The sequence below is a fragment of the Protopterus annectens genome, chromosome 6.part0 (assembly GCF_019279795.1).
Source record: "Protopterus annectens isolate FY-2018-M chromosome 6.part0, PAN1.0, whole genome shotgun sequence".
NCBI lineage: Eukaryota > Metazoa > Chordata > Ceratodontiformes > Protopteridae > Protopterus > Protopterus annectens.
Window position 1 is genome coordinate 864,795,209 of NC_056737.1, and position 27,077 is coordinate 864,822,285.

At 41.9% G+C, this 27,077-nt stretch overlaps 1 protein-coding gene across 1 annotated transcript in view; it reads left to right on the forward strand.

The window, feature by feature from the left end:
- Positions 1 to 27,077, forward strand: part of LOC122804583 (cyclin dependent kinase 2 interacting protein) — a 304,009-nt gene that overhangs the window by 66,680 nt on the left and 210,252 nt on the right. The window contains exon 2 of the mRNA XM_044074535.1: positions 24,473 to 24,641. Coding sequence (XP_043930470.1) covers positions 24,473 to 24,641 — 169 coding nt within the window. The remainder of the gene's footprint in view (positions 1 to 24,472; positions 24,642 to 27,077) is intronic.

Genomic DNA, 27,077 nt, shown 5'->3' on the forward strand with positions numbered 1-27,077 from the left:
AGACCCTGGAGGGTCTCAGCTTCCACAACAAGTTTTGAATGTTATTTTGGAGGCCAGAAGGCCTAGTACAAGGAAAGTTTATGCTGATAAATGGAGGAGATTTTTATTTGGAGCAAAGCGAAGGACTTTGATGTTTCCAAGCCTGATTTAAGTATTTCTCTTCAATATCTTACTGAGCTATTGGACAAGGGTTTGTCTTTCTCCTCGATAAAGGTTCATGCTGCAGCCATTTCTGCTCACTATGACTGTGACCCTCCTTTATTTTCTCATCCTTTGTTTAAGCAGTTTCTTAGAGGGGCAAAGAACATAAGACCCCCACGTAAAGCTCCTACTCCTGCTTGGGATCTCAATTTTGTGTTGGAAAAACTTACTCTACAACCTTTTGAGCCTGCAGCTACTGCCGAGTTAAAGTATTTATCATGGAAGACTGCTTTTTTGTTGGCCATTACCTCTGCAAGAAGGGTTTCTGAATTACAGGCCCTTATGGCAGTGGAACCTTTCCTGATTTTTCATAAGGATAGGGTATCTTTGCGTACTAATCCTTCCTTTATGCCTAAAGTGGTTTCTAGTGTGGCCTTGAACCAGACTATTCATTTGCCTACTTTTTATGCAAACCCCCAAAATAAAGGGGAGAAGATTTTGCATACTTTGGATATTCACAGACAGTTACGTTATTATTTGAGCAGAACCAAGGGGTTCAGGCAGTCTCAGCAGTTGTTTGTTTCTTTTGCTTTGGGTTCTCAGGGGAAACCTGTTTCAAAACAAACTATTTCTAAATGGATTGGGTTTTGTATTTCTTTCTGTTATTCCCATCATGGTAAGGAGGTTCCGGCTGGAATCAGACCTCATTCCACTAGATCTACTGCTACTTCTACTGCCTTTCTAAGGGGGGTAGCTACAAAAGATATTTTGGAAGCAGCCACTTTGAGTTCAGTACATACTTTTTCCAAGCATTACCACCTTCCTCTTTATTCTAAGTCCAGGGCTGGATTTGCCTCTGCTATATTACAGGGCATTTTAGCAGCCCCTAATGCTTTATGATTTTGCCATCCTCCCTTTACCTCTGCTTTGGGATTCTACCCATAAGTAAGGACTGCAGCAATGTGAGATGAAGAACATAGTACAGTTTTGTACCTACCATAAATGTAGATGTTCGAAGATCCACATTGCTGCAGTCCAATTTACCCTCCCTCCTTCCCCTCTGTAGTTTGGCATGGTAATATGGTTTGGGTGATGGTTGTTGTTAGGCCTGTTTTTGGGAGGCATCCTGTTTTTGGGCTGTGGCCTTTCTTTTTAGGGCCTTCTGACATCTGGGGCAAGAAAAGACTGAGGATATGACGTCGGTCATGCGCTTTTATACCCTGACGCTCTGATGTCAGTTCTAAGCGCCCATGACCGACGTCAGCCTAATACTTTGGTATTTGGGCCGATCGAGGACAGCGGACTACCCATAAGTAAGGACTGCAGCAATGTAGATCTTCGAACATCTACATTTATGGTAGGTACAAAACTGTACTGTGTTATGCTTCTGTTTGCAGTGTTGGAAGTATGACATATATTTGGAAAAACAACAAAGGGCAAAATGGGGATCGTCCAAAAGTCTGAGGGGGAAGATGGCTGCTTAGTGAGCGAGTTCCACAATAGTGAGTGCCTAATTCTTTCATTTCTACTAATTGCTGATAAAAAGTTTTATAATTTTTCTTTCATGACAAAATGGTTGAAGGTTGAGGGGTTTAGAAAATGATCTCAAAATGGCATCAGCAGAAGAAAGAATGCAAATTCTCATTGAGAAAATGTCTGCAGTGGCAGCAGAAATGGAGGCCTTCCATAAGGGTCACCATGGCTCAACAAAAAAAGGATGAGCGATATAGAAAGTGTTATAGAAATGCTTAAAACAATCAACAAAAGTTTGTTTCCACTCAACATACAATACAAATGCAAATAACTGAATTGAATAAGGAATGCATAAAACAAATAGAGAAAAAAAGATGGTCTAGTAAATCACTCTTGTTGACTGAATGTCAGAATAAAGGGAATCCCTGATCCAGAGAAATAATTAATATCACTAATGGACTACTTATTTAAGGAGGTAATGCATATTTCTTCATATTTAAACCAGCAGCTGAAAGGTTTCTTAGAGTAGTGTGGTGGTGCAGAAGCTATAGACCTCAAAGCAAATCCTCAGGCACTTGTTAATTGCCATGAGTTCAGCAGATGGTCGAGAATGGCTGGTGAGAAACAGTAGACAGCATGGTAGAATTTCCTTTCAGCAGATTACTCTCCAGGATTGAATGCTCTGAGACTGCAAATGACAAGAATAAGAAAAGAACTATTCCAGCTCAGCTATACAGTTCATTTGATATGTGCAGCTGTTTTGCTAGTAGAGGCAGAACGAGACATATGTACTTTGTCAAGAGTGGAAGATGTGGTAAACTTTCTGCAGGAAGTGAAAAAGCACTTAAAATTAACAGCAGGAGAAGGAGACTTGGAGGAAATGCTTTCAGAGCTGGAGATTGTGTGGGTAGAAGCCAAGAAACTGTGACGGCAGAGACAGACAGGACAACCACCATCCAAAAAAAAGATTAATGATGCAACAAGAAAAAAGTGAATTGGAGGGGGATGCACAAACTAAAAAATCAAGCATACGAGGGTATGTGAAAAAGAAAGGACAGCAAACTTTTATTAGTAATAATCCCACTTCAGGTGACTCAAGTGTAAAAAGGATAAAATGTAAATATCACAAAAAAGAAGAACAGGGAGATTAGGAGAAAATGAGCAATATGTGGTGAGTGGAAACTTCACAAAAGGAGAAAAATATAGGAGGCAGACTAACCAGGAATATAGAAAAGGCCATGAAGACACTAAGATTGACCCATAAACTTTTCTGAAGAAATACAGTTGAGGGAGCCTTAAGTAAGACTAGGTCAGAGATTTTCTCTTGCCTCTTCCGACACTGCTAACAAGTGTTGCTGGTCCCTTCGAGGTTTGGACAGGCTTGATAAAAGTATAAATGAGAGATGAATCTGATAATACTTCTGAGGCAGTTTTCTAATGATTGTAGCCCCTGTACATTCCAGAAATATGTACAATCTGTCTTACTGTGAACTGCCTATGATGATGATGCGGATATTTTGTTTCACTGAAATGCATGTAAAATAGGGTCTTTCAGACTAAGGACCTCAGCGTACATTTATTTTATTTTTATTTTATTTTACATTTGTTAACCGGGGGTGTCTGAGCCGAAAAGGCCCCTTTTCAGCAGAGGCCCGGGGAGAAAAGCTCCACAAAGAAAAATTACAGATGCATTTAGTTGGACATGATCAGTATACACACAAATTACAAAAGACATGTTTTTTACAGTGGTATGCGGCACATCAACAGTTACAGTGGAGAGAACAAACAAAAAAATATTAATTTAAAAATAAAGGTAGTTAATAGATTTGTGGTGTACAGCTGAAATTTGGAACATTGTAGATTAGCCAGTGTTTATGAGTAAGAGTGAAAACTGTTATCAAGTACTCTAGTATGTATACCTTATCCAATTTCACTAGCCTGGGGAGCAATCATGGCACTGCCAACTTTGCTTGAGATTTTGCCTGATGAGGTTTTTAAAGGACGCTTTGAATGATGTGTTTTGTATGCTAGTGGGGACAGAGTTCCATTTTTTTGCCACTGAACTACTATACAGCGCATCTCCAAAGCTATTGTAGCTGTTGGTGACTTCTAGTAGTAGTTTGCTTGAAGATCTAAGAGGCCTTTTGGCTGAGTGATGTACTAGGTTTTTGAGGGCAGGACACTTATTGGGGAGGTAGTAGAAAGAATGACAGAGGCAGAGCTGATTGTAAGTTAGGAGGTTGGGCAGTTCAAGCCAGTGGAGCTGTCTCAAAGCAGTACAGTGATGAGTTCTATATGGGCAATTTGCAGCAAAGCGGGCAATTCTGTTATAGCAGGCTTCCATTTTGCCTAGTTCAGTTTTGTTGAGATTAGTCAGAATGGGAGATGCATAGAGTAGAGTGGATAGAAGTTGGGAGCGAGCAATGGCTGATCTTGTGTTCTTGGTAAGAAATGGTTTGATACGGTAGAGTGATCCCAGTTTGGCATGTACTTTTTTAATAGTTAAGTTGAAATGACTATCAAATTTTAGGTGGGAGTCTATGGTTATTCCCAATAGCTTAGCCTGTGCCACTGGAGTAGCATTTGTGTAGTAGATAGTGAACTGACTGTTATCAGTGTTTTTGTTAGAACTGGTTATAATCATAAGCTGAGTTTTCTTTGGATTAAGGATAAGTTGGGCTGTGGTAAGGTAGTTTTCAGTGTCAGAGAATGCTAGGTGAGTTGTTTGCAGGAGGGTGGGAATGTTTTGTGCAGCACAGATTAAGGTAGTGTCATCTGCATACTGAATGATAGATGCATGCTGTGTGGAGGTATGGAGGTCATTTGTGAAGACTCTGAATAGTAGTGGTTCTAAGATAGAACCCTGTGAGACTCCTATAGTTATGGGCAGCTGAGGAGAGAGAGAATTTTCCCATTTCACAGCTTGGTACCTGTCAGTTAAGTAGCTTTGGAACCAGGTAAGAGTGGAATTTGATAGGCAATATTGGTTTAGTTTGTTTAGCAGGATTTGGTGTGAGACCGTGTCAGATGCTTTGGACATATCCAAAAAAAGAGTTGACACCTGTAGGCCTTCATTTTTGAGATGGTTTACTGTGTCTGTGAAGCAGAGGAGGGCTGTAGTGGTACTATGGGCAGGACTAAAACCATGCTGAGTAGGTGACAGGATGTTGCTGTCTAGGAGATAGTTTAGCATCTGGGTATGGATGCATTTTTCTAGGATTTTGGCCTGGGGGAAGAGTAAAGCAATGGGTCTGTAGTTAAGTTCAGTGGAGGTCCCACCTTTATGTATGGGTGTAACATAGGATATTTTCCAGAGTTTGGGCACATAGTTTTTAACAGTTGATCTGTTTGACAGTGGAGATTGGGGGATAGCAATGGCATCTGCTGTTAGTTTCAAGAAATAGCTGGGGAGTAGGTCGGCTGCTGTTGATGAGGTTTTTAGTTTGGAGAGCATGCTTTTGATTGAAGTGGTGGAAACTGTTTTGAGGGTAAAGCTTGCATTAGTGTTTGTGTTGGGGGGGATAGTGAGGAAGGAACTGTCCTGTGATACTAAGGATAGAATTGAGTTCACAAAATGGGACTTGAATTGTGTTTCGATGGGAACGTTAGTGTCAGGCGTGGTTGGTTTGGGGTAGCCTTTTGGGTGGATTTTAGTAGCTGGTTTACATTTTTCCAAAGTTTTTGGGGGTTGTGTTGGTATTTAGTTTGTAATGTTGTGTAGTAAGATTTTTTGTCCAGCCTAATGCATTTTTTTGTGTGGTTGCGCAGTTCTTGGTACTTAGTTAGGCTTTGTGTTTCTTTTTTTTTTTTATATAGTAAAGCTAGGCAGCGTCTCTGGACTTGAGGATTTGTTTGGTTTCTTTACTGAGCCAGGGGTTTGTAGAGGTTCTAACCTTGATTTTGCGCAATGGAGCGACAGTGTCTAGGCGTTGTAGAAATGTTTTGTTGAAATATGCTACAGCCTGGTCAAGTGGGAGGGTTTTTGGGGGGGGTCCAGTCACAGTTACAGAGTAAAGTGTTGAGGACCTCAGGAGAGCATGTTTTTGTGTTTCTAGTGGATATATAGTTAGTGGTTTTGCATATGCTTGTTCTATGTATAAAGTATATTATGTTGTGGTCACTTAAGGTGTCTGGGAGACTGCCTATGTTGAGGGTACAATGTGGGGTTGTTAGGACCCAGTCAAGGTGGATTCCCTTTTAGACTTTTTATCACATCTAGTTGGAATTTGGACTAGCTGCTGGTAGCCATGGAGATTTATTAGATTACTTGGTGGTTCTGATATACAGGTGAACCAATCTAGGTTGAAGTCCCCCAGAATAAGGGTTTCTTTTGACTATGTGGAAGAACACCAGGATAAGAAGTCTTCAAGGCTAGCAGGTGTATTACCAGGTGGAATATAGATCACAATTGTGGTGATGACCTTTTTAGGGTGAAGTTGAAGTTGTGAGATAAGTATGTCCCCATTATTGGGGGAGGGGAGGAGTTTGGTAATTGACGGACAGTTAAGTTGGACTTGTACAGTAAGACAGTTTCACCCCCTTTACAAAGTGGTCTGTCTTGTCTAACGATATTGTAGCTGGTAGGGAGAACTTCTCTGAGTTAGCTATGTTTTTATTTAGCCAGGTTTCTGTTAAAGCAACTATGTCTGGGGAGTAGTGTGCCATTGTGGCCTGGAGTTCAGGTATTTTATTTCTGATACTTCTAATGTTAATATTTTGCATTAAAAGATGGTTGGTTTTGCTGCTGCTGTTGATTTGCCCAGGGATGAAAAAAGTGGGGGTGCTATGTTCTGACATTTGTGTTGGAGCAGTTTGTGTTGGACAGGATGGATTTGGGCCTGGGTTGGGGTGGATATCCCCACTTATGGTGAGCTTGCTGTTAGAAGGGTGATACAGATGTTGGAGCTTGGTGAGGAGTGTGAGAAGGTATTGTGTTTTTTTTTTTTGGAGTAGGGATGAGAGCATATATGTTTAGTTCTGAATTGGTCCATTATGTAGTTCTTGAACAATTGTGGGCAGATATTATTATAATGTGTGGTGTCTGTATATGAGAGTGCATAATGTAGTGTTGTACTACTAAGTTTAGGGATATTGCTAGACTGATAACTTGTGGTGTTGTAAAGAATTATGAGAAGACAGACTAGTCTTAGTTGTGTGATAGTCATGGTGTGATAGTACATGTTTACAGAAAGGGAAGACTTGCAGTATAGGGCCCAGAAAGCCTGGGTAAGTGAATAAGTTGGACCAAATAGGATATACCTATGTGGCAGTTATGCATGTTAACTAAGTGTTGATGTAGTGTTTTGTTTGAAAATAATCTTTCCATAATATAAAGTAACTTTACCACACAGTTAAGTGGTGGTGCAGCAGCAGCTGTAAAAGTAAGATGCATAAGATACTGAAGCACAGATATGCAACATTACCTGTGATCAAACAATGTAATTACTATCCTAATTTGCATGTTATCTTTTTAAGATTTGTGAACTGCTGTTAAAATTGATTCACTAATGTGAAGCAGTTAACTCTGAGAGTTTATATGAATTGTAATCACAGGTATTCACTGAGGCAGAGTGGGAGGAAGGAAAACAAGGAGGTCACCAATCACTTAAACTAGCTTCTGGATTCATCCATGGGCAATGATATCAAGGTATCCAAGGGATGTCCTTCAAGGATGCATCTGCAGTCATAACATATGGGTTGTCCTGCCTCAGGCAGCCCTTCGGTCGGCCGGATTCCAAAGTCTGGGTCTGGCCTCGGCTGATGTCGCACTTTCCCCGACGTCAGAGCTTCTGGGGTATAAAGGCATCAGCCGACGCCATTTTCCTCAGTCTTTCTTGCCGCACGGTGCCCAAAGCAGAAGCTGTTCGCAATTGCCGGTCGGTCAGATCCAGAGATTTCAGCTACCGAAGACTTCTAAAAAAGCTAAATACCCCGTTGGGGACTCTTTCTTGCCTCAGCCGATGTCAGACAAAGTAAATAATTGTTTAACTTGTGGGAAACAAATACCTCATAAGTATTTCCATTCTTACTGCCTTCCTTGCTTAGGCCCAGACCACGATGTATCAGCTTGTTTAGCCTGTGCCTCCTTCAACCGACAGACTCTTAGACGTCGGTCGGAGTTTGCAGAAGAGTTTTTTGGATCCACTTTTGCATATAAAATGCCGTCGGAGACTCCGACTACACATTTAGCCAAAAAACGCAAGGAAAAGGACCGACACTCGCGGCCCGCGGTTTCAGCTGAAACCACGGTTAGGCCTACCGCGAGTGTCTCGGTTTCGGCCGAAACCGAGTCCTCGGTTCATACTTCTACCGAAATCATACCTCCGACAACCGAGGCCAGAGAGGCCCCGGCTGAGTCGGCTACAGAAATACCTACCGAAGAAGCAAGCGCACAAGATTTGTCTGACACCATTCCATTGGACATTTCTACTCCTGCATGTGGGGCAGCTAGGCCCCCTGCTTCTATGTCTATAAAGGCTTTCTCCAGGGCTAAAGCAGCTAAAATTTCAAAAGCTTTACCTGCAAAATCTACTTCTCAGAGACCTTCCTCAAGTTCTCAGATTCTCAGCCTTGCTGAGGACCTTATATCTCTGATTAGGGGTTCCCAACCTCACCCAGACAGGGCCTCCCAACCTCCTCCTGACAAAAGGCCTAGGACTGAACCCCCTGAACCTCTCTCCTCTGATAACTCCTCGGATGATGATGATTTATCAGACCATCAGGAAGGGCCATACTCCCCTTATGAGGATTCAGATGCAGAAGACTCTATTCCTTCTGCCTCCCCTCCAGAAGAATTTTCCTTTGGGGAAACTTTGCATTCAATGAGGGAACACTTTCAATGGCAGGGTCAGGATTTCTCTGATTCTAGAAAAAGACTAAGGACCTTTTTACACTTGCCACAGCATAGGCCTTTAGCCATACCACCTGTGCTAACTGTAGTTGATGATGCATATAATGATGTCAGTTCTGCCCCTGATTCTCTTCCCCCGGCCCCTGCCAAACCTGACAGATATTACAGGGTCCCGGATTCTCACTTCCACTTATATAAAGCCCATGCTGCAGACCCAGAAACTATTTCTCAGGGCCCAAAAGGTGTTGCAGCTGCCACTGCCAAAAACCCCCTACCCTCTGAAAGAGAGTCAAGAGCATTAGAGAGATGGGGAAAAAAGGTTTATACATCTGCTACCCTTTCTGCCAGGGCATTAAACTGTCAATTCCATATGATACAGTACCAGGAATATTTGTTAGATCAGCTGAATAAAAAGCTTTCTTCACCTGAACCTTTAGACCGTAAGTCCCTTCAGGATTTGGTACACAACTCTCAGCAGGTCAGTAATCATTTCTTAAAATGTGGCAATGATGCACTGGAGGCTTCATTTAGATCAGTTATGACTGGGGCAGTAATTCGAAGGCATGCCTGGCTAAAAGAGCAATCCTTACCAGACCATGTCAAGGCTAAACTCCTAGATGCTCCAATGGAGAAACAAAGTTTATTTGGCTCCCCTGCACAGGAGATTCTAAAGAAAGTGGAAGAAAAAGCAAAATCTGTGCAAACAGTAAAGGATTTTCTGCAAGTCCAACCTCCGAGGTTCAGCAGAAACTGGCCTTCAAAGAATTGGTCCTTTCCAGACACCTCCAGAGCACAGAGGGGCAGGAATAGACGCCCAAGAGGCAGAGGTCAATCAAAGGGTGCCTACAGGGGTCGTCAGTGGCAACCTGCCAACCAGAGGAGTACTGCCACAACTGCAACTACAACCACTTCCACAGGACAGACACAATGACATGACTCTGATTCCGCCTACCAGGGAACAACTGGAAGCACCCTTGGGCGGAAAGTTGGCTTTATTCTCGAAAAACTGGCATTGCATTACAAAAGACAAATGGACATTGCAAACAATAGACAAAGGATACAGGTTTCACTTCCACACTTTACCAAGAAGGAGCGGAATGCCAAACCTTCCACCAAACAAGAAGCTAGAGGCTTTAAGACAAATCAACAATTTACTTCAGATGAAAGCAATAGAAAGGGTACCATCTATGGAACAAGGCCAAGGATTTTACTCCAGACTATTCCTTGTACCAAGAAAAGAAACCCAATGGAGGCCTATTCTCGACTTGTCCGCACTAAACACATATCTCATTGTGCCAAAATTCAAGATGCTGACCCTACAGCAACTTCTTCCCATGTTGGGCAAGGAGTCTTGGCTGGTGACTCTAGATCTCAAGGAGGCATACCTGCACGTCCCTATACGACCAGATTGCAGAAGACACCTCAGATTTCTTGCAGGATCAGAGCATTATCAATTCTCAGCATTGCCCTTTGGCTTATCTACTGCGCCCAGAGTATTCACGAAATGCCTGGCATCAGTAATTGCACATTGCAGACTTCAGGGAATTCAAATCTACCCATACCTGGATGACTGCCTAATACAAGCGGACAACAAGACAAAACTAATAAAGGATTTGGCCTATGTCATGCACCTGTTACAGGCCTTGGGATACACAGTCAACATCCAGAAGTCAAGACTAGTGCCATCCCAAAGGATAACATTTTTGGGTGCGGATCTGGACACAATAACTCAGATGGCTTTTCTCACAGAAGAAAAACAAAAACAACTCCCAGTCTACTTCATGGCTTTGACAAGACAAACTCAGCTTACTGCAAAGAAAGTCCTGCAGGCTCTGGGTTACATGGCATCCTGCATAATCTTGATCCCACATGCCAGGCTGCATATGAGGAAATTACAATGGTACCTAAGGAATGTATGGTCTCAACACAGGCACAGTCTAGAAACCATGATTCCAATCATTCCATGCCTGAAAAAGGAATTCCTGTGGTGGGCTCAGGCCTGCCAGTCCAACAGAGGGTTGTCTTTCAACAAACCACAACCAAGGCAAACCATCACCATGGACGCCTCAGACCTAGGATGGGGAGCACACATGGAAGACAAGTGTATCCGAGGCCTATGGTCTCAAGACCAGCTGAATTTGCACATAAACCTAGAGGAGATGCTGGCAGTGAAGTATGCAATCGAGGCATTCAAATCATTCCTCCAGCAAGGACATCTGCTGATAAGGACAGACAATACCACAGTCATGTGGCGCATAAACAAACAGGGAGGCATGCATTCCTACCCTCTATGCCGGATGGCAGTGGATCTGTGGAACCTAGGCCTGAATCTCAACATCCAACTGCAGGCCGAATTCGTACCAGGAAAAGAGAATTCACTAGCAGACAGCTTAAGCAGAACTACCACGGATGCTCACGAATGGATGCTGCATCCAGACATCTTCAAAATCATAACAAACAAATGGGGAATGCCAGAGATAGACCTGTTCGCCTCCCCACTCAACCACCAACTGAGGAAATTCTGCTCAAGAGTATACCACCCACAAGCCTGGAGGGTGGACTCCCTCTCTTTCAGCTGGAATGCCCTAACAGTGTATGCTTTTCCACCTCTCCCATTGATGTACAAAGTTCTACTGAAGATCAGGGAGGAACAGCCAAAGGTGATACTAATAGCTCCAGACTGGCCAAGGCAGCATTGGTATCCATTACTGAGAAGCATGTCTCGGACGAACTCATGGCCTCTACTTCTAACGCAGAACAACTTCAAAACCCTGCATCCAAGCTTGAAAACACTGCAGCTGACTGCCTGGAAAATTGCTTAAAACAAAACCAAACTGTCTTATCTCAGAGGGTCAAGGACATCATCCTGGAGGCTCGCAGACCCTCCACAAGAAAGACATACTCAGCTAAATGGAAGAGATTCCTCATTTGGAGCGCATCAAAGGGTACAAATGTCACACTGGCAACCCTAGCACACATCCTAGAATACTTAGCAGAACTGTTCTACAATGGCCTGTCCTATTCCTCCATTAAGATTCATGCTTCAGCAATTTCAGCAGAGTACAACATGGATCCTCCTATCTTCTGTCACCCTCTCCTCAGACAATTTTTAAGAGGGATCAAAAATGTAAAACCTCCAAGGAAACCACCTCTGCCTGCATGGGATCTCAATTTTGTGCTGGAAAAATTAACACTACCCCCTTTTGAACCAGCAGCAACAGCAGACTTACAGTTCTTATCTTGGAAGACTGCTTTCCTTCTAGCAATCACCTCAGCAAGACAAGTATCCGAGTTACAGGCACTAATGGCAGTACAGCCTTTCCTTATTTTTCACCAGGATAGAGTGTCTCTGAGAACCAATCCTACTTTCATGCCAAAGGTGGTATCCAGGGTATCCTTGAACCAAGCTATTCATTTGCCTACGTTCTTCCCTAACCCACAGAACAAGGGGGAAAAACTATTGCACATCTTGGATGTACACAGACAACTACGCTACTATCTGGACAGAACTAAAACCAGCAGAAAAACTGACCAACTTTTTGTAGCATATGCAACTGCAGTGCAAGGAAAAGCAATTTCCAAACAGACAATTTCAAAATGGATAGGAAATTGCATTCGTTTCTGCTACTCTTTTCATGGCAAGGCAACTCCTGAAAATATCAGGCCTCACTCCACAAGAGCCACAGCCACCACTACAGCTTTCCTACGAGGGTGGCTACCAAGGACATTTTAGAAGCTGCTACTTGGAGCTCCGTGCATACATTTGCCAAGCATTACAATCTACCTTTATACTCCAGATCCCGAGCAGGTTTTGCAACTGCAGTTCTACAGGGGATCTTAACTACTCCATCCTTATCTTAGTACCTCCTCCCCCAGTTTGGCTATGGTATTCTACCCATATGTTATGACTGCAGATGCATCCTTGAAGGACATAGTACAGTTTTGTACCTACCATAAATGTAGATGTCCGATAGGTATGCATCTGCAGTCAGGATTACCCACCCTCCTTCCCCTCTGTGGTATTCCTAGGGTGCTTACCCCTCTTTCAGCTAGCTGGGGGAATCTATTTTGGTGTATTTGTTTGTGTGTATATATATATATATATATATATATATATATATATATATATATATATATATATGTTACTGTTTGGAATTTCAACATTTCTCCAAATTTAGCCTTCCTAGAGGGCACCTGGCATCTGGGGAAAGAAACACTGAGGAAAATGGCGTTGGCTGATGCCTTTATACCCCAGAAGCTCTGACGTCGGGGAAAGTGCGACATCAGCCGAGGCCAGACCCAGACTTTGGAATCCGGCCGACCGAAGGGCTGCCTGAGGCAGGACAACCCATATGTTATGACTGCAGATGCATACCTATCGGACATCTACATTTATGGTAGGTACAAAACTGTACTTTTTCCTAGCCCAAGAAATGTCTCTGAATAGCTGGAATGGGGGATAAAACTCAGTATAATCTTCGAGAGACCAAAATTAGTATGTCAAGATAGATATGGCTAGCTTCCCACAATATAGTAGCCACATGGATTGTAGGAGGTGGTAGGGTAAGAAGAATATTACAAAAGATAAACGGCAAAGATATCATGGTGCTAGGACTGCAAGAAACTAAATTAAAAATTGCATATTGTCTTAAATCAAAACACTGTAATAAAGTACTTGCAGACCATAAACCAGTAGGGGGAAAAGGTGTGGCATTGTTATTCCACAGGCCAATTTTAGTTGCAGCTGGAGAGTCAGGATTAGTGAAAAAGGTAGGTAAATCTTATGGGTTGGTGCGGTTAGTAATCAAAGATGGGCAATAGGAAATGTTTATGCACCAAATAGATGATCCGACATTTTTGGAAAATGTACTTGAGAAATGGGAGCAGTTAATCAGGGATGTCCAATTCACTATACTGTTGAGTGATTTTTAATCTAGTCATACAGACCTTATTAGATATGCTATATATTAAGGGAAAACACATGGAAAAGCACAAAGGGTACTTAATCCTTGGCTGGAGCTAAGGGGATCGTTTTATAGCTGGAGCTCTATGCATGGGACTAAGGAGGAAATTACATTTTCCTGAGACTTGATTAAATAATGTAGCATACTGCATCTTATAATTGTTCCATAGGAAGTACAAGGAATGATAAACAAGGTAGAGATGGGGGAAGGCATATCTCGGACCATCCTATGGTAATATGACACTTCCAGTTCTTGTAGACTGTTTGAAAGTGTGACGTTGGACATGGGCTCATTATAAATGGGCATGTAAGGAAGGCATTGGCATGTTTACAGGATTGACTAAATGTGTAGTAGGCCAAAATATTAATATAGATGGAAAAGTGATTCCTTGTTGTTGGGAAAGTTGCTAACCTTCTGTAAGAGGAGAATTAATGGAGAGAAAAGGGATGCAGACGAGAGAGAGCAAACATAATAGAGGGGAAACTGCACCAACCACAGGAGGCTCAAAGGGCGATGATGGAAATGAGAGGGATCTGCTGACAGAGAAATGATGCTGAAACATGAACTAGACTTTTTTTTAAACACATCAAAGGCGGAAGCAGAATTAATGAAAAGGGGGGGATTACTGATGTCTCAAAAGAGAAGGAGATCTGAAGCAGGTTGCATTTAAGACATGAACTACTTCCAAATCTATGGATCCAGTTCAGGAAGGCCTTCCACAAATATGTTGAACTGTACTCAAGTAGAGGTGACCCAGAGGGGGGAATGGATTATGCAGCAGCAGTGGTAGCATTGTCGCCTCACAGCAAGAGGTTCTGTGGTTCGATTCTCAGCTGGGAGTGCCTTTTATGCGTAGTCTGCATGTCCTTCCTGCATTCGTGTAGGTTTCCTCCCACGTTACAAAGACATGTGTCTGGTGCGTTTCTCGCCGGGCCTCTGCTGAAAAGTGGCTCGTTCCAAGTCGGACTTTTCTGGTTAACAAATGTTAAATAAATAAAAATAAAGTCTGTTTTATAGTAAAGTTAATGGGGTATGTTGTATAGGTCTACTTCAAAGGATAGAAATTTCAGAACATCGAACCTCTGATCATCGAAGACCAGAGGATTGAAGTTCTGAAATATCGAACCTAAGAAAAATTCTAAAATGTGAAAACTTCATATTTCATGTTTTTTCAGGGGGGCAAGCCCCCCCTGCACCCCACACACCCCTGCTACTTAAATATACCAACTCCGAGATCTCACTACAAGAGAATGACAAAGTTCCCGTTCTGCACTGTATGGCGATCTCCATATGCAAGGTTCGATATTTCAAAACTTTGATCATGTGGTCTTCACAGATGAGTGATTTGATGTTCTGAACTTTTGATCCTTTGAAGGGGACCCATGTTCCATATTTACCTGAGAGTTTGACTAGTTAGTAATTTTTAATCACAAGATGTAGTGCATTTAGGGACAAAGAAGTTAAATAACATAAAGAAAAGGAAACCATTTCATTTGAGCAAATGGAAGCTGTGTTGTGACACTACAAGAACTCCTGCTGCATACATATATATATATATATATATATATATATATATATATATATATATATATATAATATATACACTTAATGCCAAGTGATAGGAAAGCTGATATTACATGTGGTGCCCATAGCAGGGGGACCCCAGATGACAATACATACTAACTACATAGGACCTCATACTCCAGCCACAGGAGGGTATCAACAAGTACTAGTAGTGGTAAATATATTTTAAAAGTGGTTAGAAGGACTTATTACAAAAAAAGTATTATTTTCTATATTGCAAGAGTCTTATGGGCTCAAGAGTTTGCACATTGGAGACTACAGAGTAACAGCAATAATAATGAGTAATAATAACCTGTGTTGTGTAGGTCAAGTAAATAAGGAAATGTGTAAGACGGTAGGAATAAAGCAGAGGTTCAATTCCCAATCACTGACATGCAGCAGTTATAACAGAGCAGATGAACATGTCTATCAAGTAAAGACTGAAAAAAAATCCCTAATGGAGAGGAACATAATTAGGCTGTAGTTTTATCTAAGTTGTTAATCAGTATAAAAGTATCACTCTCTTCTACCAGGGAAATCATCATATGAAATTATGATAGCAAGAAGATGCCATGATTGTTCCCTAACAATTTTCAGCACCTTACCTCCTGTGAACAAATTAACAAAGAAATCTGGCTTAACAATTTAATGAAGCAAATGCAAAAAATATAGAAGTATGCAGCTGTGAACATAAGCAAGAAAATGGAAGAAAAACAGCATCCTATGCAATTAGACTATGAGATACACTTTCAAATTGGCACAAAAGTTATGAAATGATAAAGAATGCCATGAAAACTGGAGCAGAGGATGCAAACTGGGAAAGTGCCAATGAGATTTGAAAGAAATCATAATCTGGTTCTAGTGGTAAAAATACTTGGTAAAACCAGAGGTAAAGTTGGCAAAGTTGCGTATCGTGATTACTGTAAACTGGTTCCCAGAAACTAGTAATATTGCTCTTCATTTGTATAGTTTCAGTCAACAGTATATTGAGAAAACGTTCTTAAAATTTCTGATGCAAGTTTTTTGTTTTTTTGCCTTGTTTCATGAAATCGTAGGAGTTGCAAGGTAATTGAACCATGAGGCTATTTCCACCTTGCCATTACCCACCCTTAGGCCTTGCCTCTCATTTCAAGGACGGGCATTACCCACCATTAGGCCTTGTCCCTTATTTCAAGGAGAGTCATTACCCACCCTTAGGCCTTGCCTCTCATTTCAAGGAAGGCCATCACTCATGCTTTTGGATGACCCGATCATCCCGAAGTCTTAACAAACAGGAAGTTGACAGTATAATGAGGAAATTCTTCAAGATGCAGATTTAGCTTGGTGTTCTCTCTGTACTGCCTACTGGGAACGTGCTGAGTACAGGTCCAACTTACGAGCATTGGAACTGGTCACTTTGGCCCCAATCTGCACTGAAGCTTTTCCGCTGAGGTCAATAGCCTTTGTGGCTTCGACACCGGCAGCATCCCTCTCTCTCACATCATTGCAAAGAGACTCTGAGCGATGCATTGGTACCAAGGTTTGGGGGGATGGATCAACGCTGATGTTGTCGGGACCATCTTTGCCTCTTGGAGTTTTGGCTTTTGACAGCTCGGATTCAAGTTCAGCTTCAGAGTTGAGGCACGTCAGCACCAAGGAATCTCTGTTGTCCTTGGACAAGGTTAGGTCCGCTGAATCAATTATAACTTCAGCCTTTGAGGCTTTTCATAGGGTCCTAGCTATGCCTCAGGAGAAGACTCATCCATCCAGTTCAGTGCATCCCAAATCCCATCAGGATTCTGCCTCTTATTCCCATCTTCCTGTCCAACAGGGATAGTTGGAATCACAAGCTTTCGAGGCTCCTTGCTGCATTAGCTCCCTGTCTGATTCTGAACCTCCTGATTCACAGAAGACACTGATTTGGAGGAGGGTGAAGAGTCCCCTGGTCCCCTTCAGAAGACATCATCTTAGGTGAGATCCTTGAATTGATGAAACAGAGAGGGGGGGGGGTGTCTACCCAAGATCCTTCACCTGATGAATCTTTGTTCTTGGAAGCCTTTGGTTCCAGTTCTACATAGGGTTGCCACCTTTCGTTGTGGCTAAAACCGAAGTAAAGCCACACACCCTCACATCACCAGTAACCTCACCCACCCACCCCCTCTCCTGCCCATATTCCGCCCATTTTTGTGACGTCACAGTTACATCACCTGGCAGGGAACACCCTCTTTTCCCGTTCCTGCTGCCTGTTTTCAGCTGATTTACTATGCTTTTCTGTAAAACAAAAACTTAGTAAATCAGCCGATTTACAAACTCCGATAGTCTGTTTCCTTTTTTGAAACCGAATACCAGAGTTTGCACAGTGTTTTCTGGACTACCGGAGAATCAGTTTGATTTCCGGATAGTGCAGAAAAAAACGGAGGAGTGGCAACCCTAGTTCCTACATTATCCTGGGTGGTACCAACTGTTGATCCCTTCATTGATCTCATGGCTGAACTCATTCACTCCAACAGAGCTCAGGAGGTTTGCACTGTAACTTCCAACGGGTGGAGCCTAAGCCTTTTGATGGAATTCAAGTTATATCCTCACATTTCAAACAAATGTTCTTGTTTCTGGAACCATAGGTGCTATGAAAGAAATATAAATGGCAAACGCTTCAGCAGAAACTATTTTTATAGTAGTAGTAATCTTTAGGTTCTAGGTTATAAACCAAATTTTATAAGTCACAGTAAACACCATAAATATTACATTTGTAATATTTGCTAGACAACTTATCTCTCAGCAACCACAGAAGTTATACACATACTGTCAGCAGCATTTTATTCATGTAACTGAGAGCTTTCTTATGAAGCTAAGTAGTTCTGTCTGTGTTACTTGATTGAGTTTAGAAAAATGTGAAAATTATTTCTATATAATTTAACATCATAAAAACAACAGTTAATATCTATTTATCTGCACTAGACAGAGGTCAAATATTAATGCAGCTGAGTTTGCCATTGTGCACACTTTAAGATGAAATCTTTTAAAACCTTGTACATAGCATGGGTTTGGACCCGCGGTGGTGGTGCTGCGGTAGCGCTGTCGCCTCACAGTAAGACTCTGTCCGGTTTGATTCTCAGCTAGAGCGTCTTCTTCGTGGAGACATGCATGAATGGGCATACCTTCATTGAAGGTTGTGCGTCAGGGCTGGTAACTCGGCACGTAAAAATCAACTACCAATCATTAGCGGACCGGAGTTCCGCTGTGGCGACCCCTAACCGGGAAAAGCCGAAAGACACAAACATAGCATGGTTTTGGAAGTATTGATGCAAATATGAACAAACAATATTCAATGCCTAGAATTGTCAGTAGGAGTTAACTGCAGATGCACCTGGAGGCATCACTCGGGTGTAATGAGTTAACAGGCTTGGAAGGACCCTGATGTGGTGGAGCCTTTACCCCAAAAAACAGACAGAATTTTAGCAGTCTCTAAGGACAGGAAACATTGGAGTAAAGGTCCTCCACTGGACACTATGGTGGTAGCAGTGGCCACAGAGAAGGCACTGTGTGTGGAATGTTCCTCTGTTCATCCCCCTAACGAGGAGTCTAGGGTGATGGACAGATTTGGGAAACTGGCTTATGCATCTACAGCATTTGCTGTCAGATCACTGAATTATTTGTCTCGTGTTACTAGATTCCAGAGAGATTTGACCAAAAAAATGTTCAAATCTCTCTTGGGTGTATTGGCTACAAATGTTCAGAAAACGGACTCCCAGCCGTCTACCCTACAGTCAACCTCCAATGTAGCCATATGACTGTTTTCAAATGTAGCTGATGATACAGCCAGAGAAGCAAACAATGGCTATACCATGCACTGGTATGCTTGGATGCATCTCCGTCACTTGGCTTTAAGATCTCCTTCATTAATGTCCCCTACACATTCCGGGCTGTTTGGACTCAAAGTTAAAAACACATTAACCAGGAGTCAACAGGATGACAAGACTATGTCTACAGTGGGAATCCGCTTTTTCACTCCACAGAGATCCTTCTTTATGAATCAGAGGGCAAGGAAAAAGATGTGGTTCCAAAAATCACAGAGCTTTTATCATGATTCTCCTGGTGATAGACCTCCTTGTGGCAGGGGTGGAAGTAATTGTAATGGACGTTTCCCTCTGAGCAGAGGCAGACCGCAAAATCAGGAATTCTGTGGTCCTTTTTTCAAGAAGCACTGTCAATACCCCTGAACGGTTGCCTGACTGCTGCACTCTTTTGGCAGTTGGGGGTGCTTGTCTTTGCACCCACAAGCCTGGCAAAACATAACCACAGATACATGGGTGCTAAATATAATTTCCAGAGGTTATTTGATTCCCTTTTCCCTTCCGCCTCAGAAAAAGAGGAGTGTCCCTAGTGTTCCACCCAGTCAGTGAGAAACAGCAGCAGCAGTAGAAATTTCAAAACTGCTAGAAAGAGTCCTCCAACTGGTTCCCCCCAGATCATTTAGAATCTGGAGTCTATTCTTGTTTATTTATTTATTTATTTTTTAGTGCCAAAGAATATAGGGGGCCTTATACCTATTCTGGATCTCAGCCACCTCAGTCAGTTTGTAAAACGGACAAAATTTCAGATGGCCATGATTCAGTCCATATTGCCTTTTCTGAGGAAGGATATTGGGATGTGCTTAATAGACCTCCAGGATGCATGCTATCATGTGAAGATAGAAAAGTGCTCCAAGAGATTCCACGATTTCTGACTAGGGGCCACTCTCACTATCAATTCAGAGCACTGCCTTTTGGTTTCAGGACCATGGCAGTGGTGAGTGCGCACTTGCGTTCTCTAGGGATCAGACTTTTCTCCTATCTCAACAGTTGACTCCTAACTGCTATCTCCAAGTGTCTGCTGCTGCGCCATCTGGATCTTGTACTCAGATTGTCGCAGGATTTAGAAATAACAGTAAATCTTTACAAGTGTCATCTGACAGCAACCCAACAAATAGAATTTGTAGGATACTACCTCAGTATCATCCTACAGATCCCCATCCTCCTGTTACCAGGGTTTTATCGTTATGTCTGACTACCATACAGGCGCTTCATCATCCTTCACCCCCAGCAAGCTTGATCTTGCACCTCTTTGGTGTTATGACCTCCTCATTACTGATGGTTGTACCATATGAGACTACTCTAATAGACTCTAGCAGTACAAAGATCTCAGAACATGAACCCATTGCATGCAAAGTTTTAATTCGCTTAGATGTACAGATGACACATTGCCTGACTGACTGTGTCCTCATCAGTAACTGAGAAATGCTGATTTCACTTGGACTATCCAGTAGTGACAGTAACCACAGACACTTCCCTTCTTGAGTGGGGTGTGGTATTTCAAAGGGAAGATGGTACAAGGTACATGATCATACATAGAGACCAATCTTCACATCAGTATTGTGTAGGTGAGGGCAGTCCTCCTAGCATTGCAGCATTCCAGGATCTCCTCCCTAAGGGTGTGATCTCCATATAGATGGACAGTATGAACGTACTATGGTGTATCAACAAATAGGGAGGAACCTATTCTTGTTTGCTGTGTCAAAAGGCCATGAGAGTTTGGCAGTGGGTTATGTTTTCCCACCACTTTCTGATAACAGCACACATTCTAAAATCATCCTTTGTTTTAGCAGACAGATTGAACTGGATCATCCTGATGCCTCACAAGTGGTTCTTCAGTCCAACAGTGGCAACCCTGATTTTCCATCAGTGGGGCCAGCCTTGGTGCAACCTCTTTGCCTCCTACCTCAACTACAAATGCAGCAATTACTTTACCCTGCTTCCTCCACAGGGTCAATCACTGAGAGATACTCTGATTTACAATTGGTCCCTGAGTTTCCTATATGCTTTTTCCTCCTTAACTCTAATGAACAAGTCCACCCAGAAAGTAAGGCAGTGCAAGGCCAGTGGATCAGAAGTTCTTGGGACTTAACCGCATGATTTCTCCAGTTTTGACCATAGCCAGAGATGCCAGGCTTCCCACTACAGTGGTGAAGATTATATCAGTTTCTCAGAAGCCAGCCACAAAAAAAGGTATACCTTAGCAAATGGAAAAGGTTCTCTATCTGGGCCATTTCTAAGGAATTGAATCCTTTCTCATCACCCATTCCGTCCATCTTAGAATTTTTATCAGAACTCTTTGACAAGGGCTGCAGTTATTCCATTATCAAAGTTCAAATGGCAGTTATTATGAGCTTCCATATTGGCCATAATGACTCTTCATAACTTCCCTAAAGATCTCTAAAGCCTTTTTGAGAGGAGCCTTTCTTTTATGTTCCCCCATCATAGATCCGGTTACTCCATGGGAGAGTACCATAATGTTTCAAGCTCTAACTCAATCCCCTTTTGAACCTGCAGCTGCGTGACATGGAAAAACATTTTCTAGTGGCAGTTTTGTCAGCCAGGCATATTTTGGAATTGCAGGCACTTCGATCTGGTGTATCACAAGGACATAGATGTTCATCGTGCATACAGCTGCAGTAATCACATATGGGTTCTCTGCCGTCAGGCGGGTCCTCAGTCGGCCGAATTCCAAAGTCTTGGTCCGGCGTCGGTTGTTGTCGCCTTCTTCCCTGACGTCAGTGCGACAGGGGTATATAAGTAACAGCCGACGCCATGTTCTCCAGTCTTTTTTTGCCGCGCGGTGCCCGAAGCAGAAGCAGTTCGCAAGTGCCGGTCGGCCAGCTCCTGAATTTATGAAAAATTGGAAACCAAAGTCTTCCTTAAAGCTAAGTACCCCGTTGGGGAAACTTTTCTTGCCTCAGACCGATGTCAGACAAAGTTAACAATTGTATTTCTTGTGGGAAGCAAATACCGCATAAGGATTTCCATTCCCTCTGCATACCTTGTTTAGGCCCAGACCACGACGTCTCGGGCTGTCGCTTTTGCGCTACTTTCAATAAACGCACTATTAAGCGTTGGGCGGAGTTCGCCCAACATTATTTTGGTAAAGCCTTTGATTATAAAATGTCGTCGGATACTCCGACTACCGTTTTGTCCAAAAAACGAAAGGACAAGGACCGACACGCGAGGTCCGCGGTCTCCACCGACACCACGCCAAAACCGGCTGCACGTGGTCCGGTTCTCAGCGAGATGCCTATGCAGTCCCTGACTACCGATGACACTTCATTGGTGGTGTCTTCTGTACCCGAGACCGCTGGTACCTCGGCCCTAACTCTGACTACAACCACCGAAACCACTGTGAGTGTTGAGCCTCCTAATGTGGACAGGTCCACTTCCACCCAGGGTGTATTTAGACCCTCTTCTTCCTTTTCCATTAAGGCCTTCACTAAGTCCAAATCAGCCATGCATCCCAAGAGGCCTGTTGCACAGGGCCCATCCCCAGGCCCCATGCCTAAAAAGCAGATGCTTAAAATGGCTGAGGATTTAATTTCCTATATCAGGGGTTCCCAACCCCCTCCACACAAGAGACCCAGAGTGAAGGAAGACTCTCCCTCTTCTGAACAGGGCTCCATTTTCTCAGAACATTCTGATGTGGAGGAACACTCGTACTCCCCTTATGAAGATTCTGATGCAGAACAGTCCATTCCTTCTCTATCTCCCCCAGTGGCAGTTTTATCAGCCAGGCATATTTTGGAATTGCAGGCACTTCTATCTGGTGTATCACAAGGACATAGTTTCTCTGAGGACTACTCTCCTTTCTTAGCAAGGTGTCATCTGAAGCCAACTTAAATCATTCTGTAAGTTTACCAGTATTGTTTTCCCAGATGTTTCAACAAATGCAAATACTTTTTACATATGTTATATGTTTTCCGTCAACTCAGATTCTGCCTTCATAGAACAAAACCATTCAAGAGATCTGATCAGTTGTTTATTGCCTTTGAAACCAAAATTGGGTAAAGCTGTTGGTAAAGTTACTCTTTTTAGTTTGGCAGATTGAATTTCCTTGGTCTGTAACAAAAAAAAATTTGGATCTTCAGTCTAAGCCTAAAGCTCTTTCCACTAAAGCAATATGTACTTCAACAGCCTTTTCTAGAAGGCTTCCCATTTATGACATTTGTACTGCAGCAATTTGGTCTACAGTCCGTACATTTGTGTCTTATTATAAATTGATGTATATTCTAGGTTACATTTTTCTTTTGGTTCCACAGTCCTCAGGAATGTCCTTCCTTGATACCACCCAGATAGACAGCTTGCGACTCTGTCCCATGTGTTGAATCAGGCGAAAATAGACAACATTGGATAAGAAAGTCATGTACTTACTATAGATCCATGTTGTCTGATTTTTGTCCTGTTCAACTTCCCTTCCTCCCTCCCTCCTCCCCCGTTTCTAAATTGACACATATGACTTTGGGAGATGACCGAATGGTTATTACTTCACTCCCTGTCTGTGAACAGTCCTGCTCTGTTTCCTTCTCTCCCCCTCTGTTGTCATTAGCAACAAATATCATATTTTCTCAATTGTAAATCATTTGTATTAGATGAGGGCAATCTCGATCTGATGTATTAAGGTGGAGTACAGGGAATTATGGATGGGAAGGAGTCCTATCTGAAGAAGCTGCAGAGTTGATGCTGAGGTTGGATCCATCCAGCTCCGAAAATCCATGTGTTGAACCGGAACAAAATCTGACAACATGGATCTGTCGTTATGGTAAGTACATAACTTTCATTTTTGTTTGATATTAATAAGGGATTTGATTCTGATAACTGGAACTTTGCTGCTGATCTTGTCATAGCTGTGCTCCCTCACCAGCATGCATAAGCACTCCCACCTATATAAATATGGAGCTAGTGTACCTGTGTGGTTTGTCCTTGATGAGCACTTACACCCTACTCCATGTTATATTGCTGTATCGCCAAAAAATGTCAGCATCACAGTGTGCTGGGTCACTTCCCTTCCCCCAGGATGGACACAGACAGTAACAGGAGTCAAATATCAGGAGTTCAGTCTCATCTTCCATTGATGGCTCCTTCAGCACCCAGGTCATTTGATACATTGTTGTTTGGTTTACATTCAGAGCTTTATGCCTCTGTGTCATTAAGCTGCACACATAGTGAAGACAGAACAGTTGTAGGACTGGAAACAGTATAGACCTTTTAATATTTAAAGAATACTAGTTTTTTTTCTTTGTTTTCCTTTTTTAGAGTGTTAGGTTTGTTTTGCATAGCTATTTAATGCTTTTACTTATTTTAGCTTCTGAATGTTGGCCAGTACTGGGGTAAACGTGAGTTTTTTACCTTAAAGAAGGGTTAAGACTGTGATGTTAAGTTTGGACAGTATTTTATTTTTATTTTATTTATTTAATTTATTTACTCACTCTTTGAATGGGTTAGTTCCACTTAAGCCAGGGTCCTCTTCTTTGAAGAAACCCAAGGTTGGATCTTGTACATTCATCTCAGGCATATGGGACTCCAGTTTAACATTTCATGTATATATGGAATGTATGGAGGTATTTGAATAGTTGAAAAAAAAAAGAGATTTGCTACAGTGTTTATAATATATGCTGAAATATTGTTTTTACCTCCCTTAGGGAGAAGTGCTGTGTCTGTTACTTTGAAAAGACCTTCTTCAGAACTGAGTGCTCGGAAGATTAAAGATAGTGCAGCAGACTGGCATAATTTCATGTTGAAATGGGAACAGCTGAATGATTCTGGTTTTGCTATAGCAAAGAAAATTGTAAATATGAAACTGAGTTCACAGTAAGTATTGTCTGACATTTCAGATATGAAGTTCAAAACTACTGAATAAGCAAAATTTTTATTAAATAATATAACTATTCAAGTTGGGTGTAATTGAAGAGAGATGGCAGTGAATTTAAAAAGTTTTGCTGCATCAGTTTTGAAATTTAGTACAACTGCATCAAGAGAAAACTTATTCTAGAGACTTAAGTATTCCAGCTGGTGTGCTTATTTGATTGTTGCTTGTGTTGTACAATATTATACTTCATTGAATAGAGTCAATTGCTAGAATGATGAATCCCTTCAAAGGTTGTTCCCACCAACATGCAGGAATTTATTATCCGTATCTTTTCAGACCTCTTGGCTTATTCTCTTGTAGTACAGAGCAAATAGAGTTTCTAGATCTAAAGTTTTCAATTTTCTGCTAAAGTTCCTTAGAGAATTCATGGTGGTTATATTTGGACCATTTTCCACTGACAATTATACTCCTGTATTCTAATCTAAGTGCATAACTTATTGGAAACAAACATGTCTTCACTTCTCCAAATATGTTTCTTCAGTTCTATCAAATATTTCTTTACTTGTGTCACCGTATGATATCTGAATGATGGGCAAGAAAAGGACATTGTGATTACTAACTTTTATTCAACACTGCACTGTAGAAAAAATATGTACCAAAATACGTACAGGTTCAGGTCTATATCATACGAGTGGATCGCACAAATTGCGAATGCTCATAATATCGAACATACCAGGCCTCTAAGTGCTTTTTCTGAGATCGCGGTACAGTGAAGAATGGGATATTTGCCCTTTCCTCACTGTAATGTGATTTCGGAGTTGGAATATATATTTAGCGGGGGATGTGGGGGGGGCACAGCCCCCCACAATAGGACGTTCAAGGTTTGGTACGTTTTGATATGAGCATTCGCAGTTTGTGCGATTCGCTCATATGATATAGACCCACAGGTTCTTGTACCTGCCTCATTAATGTTTAAAGCTATACTTTCCATGTATGACTTGGTATTCAGTAGTCTTCTCCCCAAATATTAACATTTGTAGATGCGATTCCAGTGTGTTTTGTACTTATGTGAAGTGGTGACACATTTACTCTGTATAACAGATACTTTTTCACTCTTTTTTTTTTTTTTTTTTTTTAAGAAAATTTAAGACTCATGTTTGTTGGATTATTTTCTAAATTCCAAAAAGCTCTGATGTCTAATAATGCCATAGCTGAAACTGACCTTTACCACAAAACCAGTACATGTGCTGCTTTCTCTTACAAATGGCTCACTTAGAGTGCAGTGAAGTAAGCAGCCATATGTGTGCAGTAACAACTGCTCTGCATCTTTCCTACATAGGCCCCAGGTTTGTGTTAATTGTAATTTAATTTTTTTTTGTAACTTTTTGCTCCTATGCCTGCCATCTGTGCCTGCTGACCATCAAGTCCTCCCCCATCAGGTTAAGCCCATATGATCTATTCAAATGAGTGACATACCCAGTACCAAATAAGAGTCAGAGGTGCCCAGGAAGCCATCATTTAGACAGCTTTGAGAAGTACCTGTGCTCTGTGCTTGCACTGGATCATTACCAGGGCATCCATGAACCACTACCCACCCATTTTTCTCATTAGGATGAGCACGCTTATACCTCTTGCCAGTTCCATCAGACACCAGTGCTGCTGCATGAACTTGAGTCACCTGGCTTGTAGTCAGGCCATTTATCCTTTTTATTCTATGGGTTGGCTTGTATTCAATAAAAAAATGTTGCCTGGATAGATTTCTTTTATGTAACTTTGCAGAGCTACTTGTATTGCCTCAAGCAAAGATGCATCTATTTTTGTTTCCCCCCTCTTCTAAACATTTTCTACATTAACACTGCAGGAGGGTCTGAGTTGGTAGTAGAGTGATTAGTTTTGACATTAGGGCCCTGAAGAACTGCATGGAGTATTTATTTTGGTTAGAAAGTTGAACAAGGCAAACAAACAGAATTACTGGAGAGTCCTATACATTACCTGGGAGAGCAAGTGTGGAGCTTTTGCAGTCCTTAGCAACCTGCCATGAACATCCCTAAAATTGTGAAATTTCTAGTAATCCTTCACCATTTTTTTTTTTTAGTTGTTTTGTGACATTACTGTATGTTGGCGTTTTCTGGACATTACCTGTCCAGAGATGTTTATAGTAAAGAATCAAGAAAGTGCATTTTCTTTGCTAGTCATATTCTGTTGTAATGTATATCTTGCAAATCAAAATACTACATTTTAATATGCAAATATTTGGTTAGGAAGTGCATACTATCTTCTGAAGAATGATCACGAAGAGGGGGATGATATTCTGGTAATGTGGGATAATGAGACTCCGACCAAAGGGTGGGAGGACTTTCTACAATTAGAGCCATGTAGAACTGTGCATTTAAGATGATAGTCGTATACTAAATGGCTTTCACTGATGTACCAGTGAC